At 48.3% G+C, this 8,776-nt stretch overlaps 1 protein-coding gene across 1 annotated transcript; it reads right to left on the reverse strand.

The window, feature by feature from the left end:
- Positions 1 to 3,307: 3,307 nt before the first annotated feature.
- On the reverse strand, positions 3,308 to 8,389 carry CSUI_007242 (retrotransposon protein; the record flags this gene model as incomplete). The annotated part of the gene is made up of 4 exons (XM_068067391.1): positions 5,429 to 8,389; positions 4,416 to 4,915; positions 3,902 to 4,046; positions 3,308 to 3,580 (listed from the first exon to the last, which is right to left on the reverse strand). The coding sequence occupies exons 1-4, from the start codon at positions 6,959 to 6,961 to the stop codon at positions 3,308 to 3,310; spliced, it is 2,451 nt and encodes an 816-aa protein (XP_067920633.1). The 5' UTR covers positions 6,962 to 8,389.
- Between the last annotated feature and the right edge of the window lie 387 nt (positions 8,390 to 8,776).

Below are 8,776 nucleotides of genomic sequence, written 5' to 3' on the forward strand. Positions count from 1 at the left end.
TCAAGGCTAGGTTGATCTGTGTTGAGAAGAATATCAAGAAAAATATTCGGTAGGTCAAGCGCGTCAGAGCACGCAGGGCTCTGACACCCGGTGTGCTGGGAGGACCGGAGGTCCCCGAGTGGGCCAGTGACCGGTCGAGTGACGCTAGAAGACTGGTGAGACAAGCAACCAAAAGCTCTAGGAACTCAAACAAAGTAGGGAAGGGGGTAATGAAAGGAATAGTACAGGGGTTGTGTCAAAAAAATGTCGGAAACCAGGTTTTATTGTACCTGGAGCGTAAGATTCGAGGTTGGAGGTTCCTAATTTCGGAAAGGAGCCGAGCTTTCGTTTTTCGAACGGTGACAAGAGCCTTTCGGGCAGTGGTTGTCAACGTTCTGAAGCTCTTAATGCTCCAAGGATGTTGTGTAAGGGGGGTGTGTAAGGTGATGGTTAAAGTTTTTGAAACTAGCCTAGTACATTTGTGCAACGGAATTAGGAAAACTGAGTCCGAATTCCGAGATTTTTATCGAGAGATGTTTTGGATGATTAAGGAAGACTTCAGGAGCTGGGTAAAAAGAAGAGGTTTGAACCGAAGACGGAAGGATACCGAGAGCCAGGATAGGAGCCAATTGAGTAAGGGGGAATGGTGTAGTGTGAAGGAAGTCAACTCACGTTCAAGCTTGTGGAGCGTCGAACAGGTAGTGAAAGACAGTCTCGAGTTGGGATTGACAACCGAAGAAGTGGACCAAAGACGGACAGGTCTATCAGTTGAAGAAAGTAGGGGAATGTTAGGGTGGAAACAGTTCAGGGGTGAGGAAAGGAGCAGGCTGAGTATTAAGGAAAATGACTAGTTTAAACTGGTGGAGATGGAACCTTGGTTACGATCAATTTCCGGGGAGAGAAAGAGATTACGTCAGTTCCTGGAAGACGAGATGGATGAAGTATGGGTCAACGGTTGCAGGAAAAGGTTAAGAGGGGGAATGGTCTGTTCGGTAATATCTAAAGGGACACTGTCCACTTGAAGGGTGGGTTTTCCGAGAACCAACATTCAGAGGTGGCAAGGGGAGGACGAATTGAGCCGTGAGTCGGACGAGGAATGGAAAGGTGATGGGCTAACCTTAAGGAAAGCAAGCTACCAAATATTGCTAGAAACCAACTACTTGCTTCAGAATGAATTGTTGGACTGTATCCAAGAATTGAATACAAGGAAGGCTAAGAGTGAGTTCATCGGTGTGGAAAAAGATAATATATTGTGTCGGTGGATGGATATTGTAAAACGAATCGTGCGCCGGAAGGATTTGGACCCAAACAAGGAATCGGTCCTCACCGTGACTGACGAAGAAACAGGGGCAGAGGTGGAAGATACGGCCAGTAAGGAGACCAAGCGTAGGAAGAGCGAGCGGAGAAGTGTCTGAAATACAAGTAGTACTTGGGGAAGTAAGGAAGACGGAAGAAAAATGAATGCGGGAAGGAGGGAAAGGACCACGATCAAGAAAGGGAGAGTGCAAACGGTGGGTATCCGCGAAAAAGGTATGTTTGAAAAAGGAGAGTCGAAATTACCAAGCCCTTAGAATAGTCATAAGCGTGTGGAAAAAGAGCCAAATTACCGGTGGTAGTTCCTGGTGAAGACATCAATCTACCCGTAGTTAAAGTGTGTGTGGAGGAACATTGTTGGGCTGCATTACTTGATACTGGAGCCACCAGGAGTTTCATACACCCAGTGTGTGCGGGATATTACAAGAACCGTATACGGAAAGTTTGCTATGAATACAACTTCGCTTGCGCGTCAGGGCAGAAAATTCAAATCAAAGCTGGTACTCCTGACCCAAGTGAGAATCGGGGAACAAGTTGTGTTCCATAATTTTCTAATCGCCTGTGCTGGGTATGATATCTTATTAGGGTTTGATTTTCTGCAGAAAGCAAGCTTAGTACCAGAGCTAGTTAAGCTAGTTTCGGAATCCAAAGGTCGGTGGGTAGAAGCGCCAGAATTACCAGGCTGGGAGTATAAAGACACGTTGGCGAAAGACATTTCCGTAGGAGTCGAGAGAGATGATAAGGAATTATGTGAAGAGCCAGTGGTGCAGTTGTCGCCCGGTGGTATGGATGAAGATGAGCTACCCAAGGACAGCCTTCCACTTTTAACGTGGAATAGGAGGACCAGGTTAAAGAAAGAAAGTAGTTCCCCCCAGAAGGTGACTAAAAAGAAAAGGGAAAGAGTGAGGTTTGAGATTCGTGAATCAGACTCAGAGGAGGAGGAGATCGGGAAGAAAGAAAAGAGCGGAAACCTGAGAGATAAAGAATCAAAGGAGAGAAAAGAAAAGAGCCCAGTACGAAAGAGTGCAAGATTAGCGAAGGAGAAACGAAGGGAAGAACAGCCTTTCCACATATTAACAGCGGTGGAGGAAGCCACTGGCATCTTTGAAGGCAACAAAGAGAGACCGAAGGGAGGCAGGGGGAACATCAGCGGTACCGTTACTCCGATAGAGCTAATTCCCTAAAGAGGATCAAGAAGGAAGTGCGAAAGAACCAAGTGGAATTTATTGCCTTCATCAAACTAGAACCCATTTTCGGAATAGAGGGAGAAACTTCTAAAGGAGGAGACAAGGAAGGAGAGGGACGTTTACCAAGCCTAAGGATAAACCAATTAGGTGGGAGCTTGGACATCGAGACGGCCAACTTGATAGACGCGTTTAAGGATGTGTTTGAGGACTTACCCAATCATGGAGTAGTGGAAAGACCGGTCAAGCACCAAATCAAACTCATCCCAGGAGAAACACCCTGCTATCATCTCCAGAACTACAACTTGTCGAGTGAAGATCTCTTGGCGTTAAAGAAGCAAATCAAAGAACTAGTGGAGAAAGGATATATAGAGCCCACTCAAGCTCCTTTTGCTGCACCAGTATTTTTGGTTCCAAAGCCGGGAGGAGAAGGATTAAGAATGGTAGTGGATTACAAAGCTCTGAACAAGATAACTCTGAAAGATGAGTACCCCTTACCACGAATACAAGATCTTATTTAAAGGTTGGGGAAAGCTTAATGGTTCTCAAAGATAGACCTACAAAAGGGATATCATCAGATTGAAGTTGCACCAGAAGACCGTTGGAAGACCGCCTTCAAGTGCCGTTATGGGACCTTTCAATTCAAAGTTATGCCTTTTGGACTGGCCGGCGCTCCATCCACGTTTCAAAGGCTTATGCAGAATGTCTTCATCAATGAACTTGACGAGTATGTAATAGTGTATTTAGCTGATGTGTTGGTCTATTCCAGGACAAGGGAAGAGCACCTCCACCACCTGAGAAGGGTGTTACGAAGAATTAGGGAGCACCAGTTATTCGTGGGCATTAATAAATGCGAGTTTGTGGTTCAGAAAGTGAAATATCTGGTCTTTCCAGAAAGCGGCGTTGGCTCCATACATCTTCAGTATCCTGAAGGGTCCAATAAACTTGGGTTTGAGCGCCTTTGCTTCCCCGTCCAGGGTAATGTTGGCTGTGCTAAGCCAGACTTGTTCCCCGGCCTTGAACTGGACGTCTCGTCGCTTGCGATCCGCGTATCGCTTTTGATACTCCTGCGCTTGACGTAGCTCTCGTTTTGCACGCTGTACCTGAACATGGGCTTTCCACGAAAACAACGTCTCAACACGTGCACTGGGAATGGCAAACTTCTTGCAAATGGGCTTGCTAGGCGTAAATCCGTAAAGTAGTTCGAAGGGAGTAGCCTTCGTACTTGTATGCACCGAACTGTTATATGCAAACTCTAGTAAAGGAAGTAAATCTGCCCATCTAGAATCATCACCTAGTATTGCACAACGCAACATATGTTCAATTGTCTGGTTAGTACGTGCAGCCTGCCCATCCGTCTGTGGATGTTAGGCTGTCGACATCTTTTGTTCAATGGGTAAACTCTTACACATCGCTCGCCACACCTCACTTGTGAAACGTGTATCCCTATTCCTGACGATATCACTCGGCACCCCATGTAACCTGACCACCTCTCTCATTAATAACTTTGCCACAGCTTCAGTTGATGCACACTGTCGTGTAGGAATGAAATGCGCCATCTTGGTTAACCTACACACTACAGCTAAAATCGCGTCTCATCCCTCTTTGGTTTTAGGTAGCCCCACAATCAAATCCATGGCGATCTCTTCCCATGGTGCTTCAGGAATCGGTAGGGGTTGTAATAAACCCCCAGCACGAAGATGGGAGGCCTTTCCCTTCGCGCCTTGTACACACGACTTCACGAAACCCTCTATATCTCACTCTATCCCCGGCCACCAAAAGATGTGACGAATGGCTGCTCGCGTTCTCTCAAGTCCCCGGTGCCCCGCAAGTATATGATCATGGAAATGAGTACACACCTCTTTACGTAATTCATTTCCCGGCACACAGATTCGCCAACCTGACCTCGTAGAAACCCACAGATAATGGTTTTCCTACCTGTATTCACGCCCTTCCAACGTTAGCCCTTTATCGTTCTGCTCCCCTTCTTGGTGTCTCTTACAGGCCTTTACTATTTCCTTGAAGTCTCTACATTTAGGGTATTGCTCCTCCCATCTAGCCTCTTCTGTTACTAACTTAACTCCCTTCGTCTTCGAGTGTACAATCGCTCCAGCAAAATCTGGTCGCCTGCTCAGAGCATCCGCTACCACGTTCTGCTTCCCAGGTTTGTATACTACTTCAATGTCAAAGTCTGCAAGTTTATCCAGCCAATACCCTAATCTAGGTGTCACATTCTTCTGACTCAACATTCTCCCTAACGTTGCATGGTAGGTCTCTATTCGTACTTTCTTTGTACCTATTAGTTGTTTCCATTTCATCGATGCATAAACAATAGCGAGTAGTTCTGACTCATACGCAGGTATAAACTGTTCTTGAACTCCCAACTTCTTTGACTCAAACGCGATAGGCTGTCCTTGTTCCAGCACTGCCCCAATGGCCTATTTCGATGCATCTGTCTTAATAGTTAATTTCTTATCGGAATCATATATCTTCAATAACGTTACTGTTGCTAAGGCATCCTTCAACCGTTGCACTGCTTCAGTATGCACTGGCCGCCACGTCATGTCACTTTCTTCACGCAACAGTTCATACAAGGGGTGCGCCCACTTGTTAAAACTAGGTATCAAACGACGGTAATACCCCACCATTCCAAGGAAACCACGTAGTTGCTTACGATCGAGTAACTTCGTAGGCCACTGCTGGACTGCTTGGACCTTCTCTGGGTCAGGGCCTACTCCGCCGGGCTCGATGACGAATCCCAAGTATTGAACTTTTTGCGTTACTAACTCACACTTGGACAATCCTACAAACATTCTTGCATCACGCAGCCTTTGTAACACTACTCTGAGATGGTCATAATGTAATTCCTTTGTTTTTGAATACACCAGGACGTCATCGAGATACACAACCACATATTCATCGAGCTCTTTCATGAAAGTATTTTGCATCACACGCTGGAAGGTTGAGGGTGCTCCAGCTAACCCAAACGGCAGCACACGGAATTTAAAGGTACCGTATCGTGTACGGAACGTAGTTTTCCACTGATCTTGTTCCGCAACTTGTACTTGGTAGTACCCTGAAGTCAGATTTAACTTTGAAAACCACTGGGCCCTCCCCAACCGATCGATCAGGTCATGCACACGTGGAATAGGATAATCATCTTTAATTGTGATCTTGTTCAATTCAAGATAGTCTATAACTAGTCGCAGGTCTTCCGTTCCCTTCTTCTCCACAAAAAATACTGGTGCTGCAATTGGTGAGTTCGATGGTACAATAAATCCCTTTTCAATCAATGTCTGGAGTAACTCTTTAAGTTTACGTAACCTTTCCTCCGACATAGGATACAGTCCACGCCTATAGTTAGGCACTAAACCCGGGATTGTTCCAATATGGTGTTTTTGCACCCTTTCGGTAATTCCCCCTGGGCGAATCTCACGAAACACATCCGCGTAAGAATCTAGAAGTACTCTAAACCTTTCTTCCAGGACAATTCCTTTACTCTTGAGGACTTCACTGGGCAATCCGATCTCTGTTTGCGTATACGCTCTTACACATTGCGCGTTAATGACGGGTTCATCTACAGCTACTTTGACAGCCATTACACAGTTGACCTGTTTTCGCTCCACCCATTTACGCATTTGCTGCACCGAACAAGTGTATCCATTATCTACTGCTTGCTTATTCACGCTGACATCATTAAGGCGTTGTTTCTCACGTACGGCATGCACAGAATCTGTCCCCTTTTCTTGTCCCTGCTTCCATACTTTAACTTCAACTTCTGAAGGGAAGCGGAATGTTTCCTCTTCTTTACTCTCCACCCCCTTTCTCAATGCGGAGGGTATCTTGGGCCCTTTTCTCTCCTTTGGAGGCGGCATAATCAGATACATCGGGTCCTTCTGTGGTTCTGGTTCTGACCCTTCTTCCCTCTGTACTGACGTGGACTCTACCCCTTTTACAAACTTAGCTTTCTGCTTCACATTGGCACGATAACGTTTTGTCGCTTCTATCTTTCTCAGCGACTCCTTCCCTACCCATGTAAGGGCTTGTAGGTAATCTACCGGTACACCCGGCACTGATAATGGTTTCACCTCAGTTTTACTTAACACATTTTGCCACACAGGTATCTTCTTATCTTCACTAAGTACACTCTCTCTCACGAACTGCAGGGTACGATCACGAAAATCCCATAGCGCCCCAACCTTTGTTAGGAAATCATAGCCAAGAATGATATCATAACCTAAACTTACAACGAAGAGGGGGTGCCGTCCGCTCCAGCGGTCCACGCCTAGCACAGCGTTGTTGATGACTCTCGACGCGGTCATCAGGGTCCCACCTGCGCGCACATATTCAAATGGCGTATGGAGTTCTTGTACGAACTCAGCGAGCTCGTCGGCCACCTTCGGATCGATGAAACTCCTAGTAGCCCCTGGATCTAATAGCGCCCAGAGCTCTCTCTCCTCCAACTTGACCATCACCATTGGCATTGTATCTCCTAACTTCACCCTATCTCCCCCAGTCACGGGTTGTATAGCCCCTACTCTAGGTGGCCCTCCACTGTGTGGGACTTGCCTCTCGTCGGGATTTGTCTACACCGACTCGCCCGGAGGTTGTATCCGTAGATCCTCGAGCTCTCCCACTAGCTCTTGGAGGTCTACCTCGTCCTCCACTCCCAAGCTGTGCTGGTTGGACTTCTCCCCTTCTCTCTGGGTAGCTTTCGGAAGCTCCCCCACCATGGGTCTCTGTCCCATTCCCTTAATCTGTCGCTCGACCAGCTGGTGTTCTCTGAGCAGCGCCCTTCGTCTCCTCCGTTGATTTCTCGCATCATCACTATCTTCCTCCTCGCTACTTGATTTGATCTCTATTACTGCCGGGGGTCCTTTCTCCCTTTCCTGCATGATCACGTCGTCATCTGGGACTTCAAAAATTCTCTCCGGGTCAAGGTGCGCTCCTTCTGACGCGGCATAAGTACGCGTGGTTGGCTTGGGTGTCGGAGGGAGCTCGATTCCCAACACTTCCTTCACTCGTCTCTTCCATAGTTCGTGATCTGAGTAGAATCTACCGTAGATTCCCCTCCTTCCCCCTTCGTTCATCTCTCTCAAGCTGCTCCTCAAGAAGGCCGCGTCCATCTCTTGCTCTTTCTTACTAGCTAACTCCCTTTCTACGGCTCTGTCGTATCGTCCTGCCCTCTTCAAAAGGGTTGGCCGCGGGCGTAGGTCTGTTTCCCCGGAATCTCTTCTACTACTCCTTCTGCTCTTCCCCTTGTCTGCTCCGCGTGCTCTTCCTCGCCGTGATTCCCACGGTCTTGAGTGTTCTTGTTGAGGTTGTACCTCTCGCGTGGTAAACGAGAATGGGTCGTCCTCGTCCTGCAACACCTCCTCCTGGATTGGCGTTGGCTCTCGGGGGTGTTGAGATGCGGTAGCTGGCAATTCTGCTTGCACCGCGTCCGCACTCTCCTCTTCCCCCGTCAGCACAGACCTCGTTCCCATGGAGCGGGGGGCGGTAGTGGGGAGGCTCCTCGGGATGAACGAGCTCGTTTCGCTCTCCCACCATTCCGCGTCAGCCACTATACGCGGCTCCCTTGTGTAAAGAGGCCGACTGCATGCTCTTAGTATACCCCTTCGTATGTTTCTTCCTCTCCCCGGCCTCTCTGTTGCTCGGGACTGTCGAAAATTTCCCTGATTGCACGTTGTTCTCCCCTCTGCTCTCTTAAGTAAACGTTTTCGCGCCCTCTCCTCACGAAAACGCCTCTCCGCCAGGTCTCTCACTTCTTCCCTTGTACTAGGTAGGGGCCCTCTGTACCCCCTTGGTAGTATCCATTCTCGTACAAGCTCTTTGTAAGACGTCCGGGCCGGCAGCTGCACCCAATGATACCTTCCCGATCTTGCCTCCTCTGCGACCTGCTGGACTTCCCTTTCTGTTGGTCATCGACAGACGTTCACCCGCGGAGGCATATCCGCAGCTCTAGTGTGTTCCCTCCCTGCACCGAGAGCGACTAGTTTACCGACTCCCCCTTCGTACAGTTCGCTGCTAAATGCCCTACCACTCCACACTTATAGCATTTACGATCCGTGTGGAATGTCGTCGGCCGTCCTTCACCTTCCGGCGGCCCCCCACGTCTACGAAACGTCTCATGTCGATTCCCACGATTCACGGTGTCCTGCACTTGCATGGGTTCCCTGTCCCGGTCAACCCTCCCACGCATCCTCGGCTTGTTCACCCTGGGCGGTCCCACGAATTGCGGAGGCTCGCGTCCTCCGTATCCTGACAGCCTTCCTTTTTCGTAACCTCCTAGGGTCACC

The sequence above is a fragment of the Cystoisospora suis genome (assembly GCF_002600585.1).
Source record: "Cystoisospora suis strain Wien I chromosome Unknown contig_3773, whole genome shotgun sequence".
In the NCBI taxonomy this organism is placed as follows: Eukaryota; Apicomplexa; class Conoidasida; order Eucoccidiorida; family Sarcocystidae; genus Cystoisospora; species Cystoisospora suis.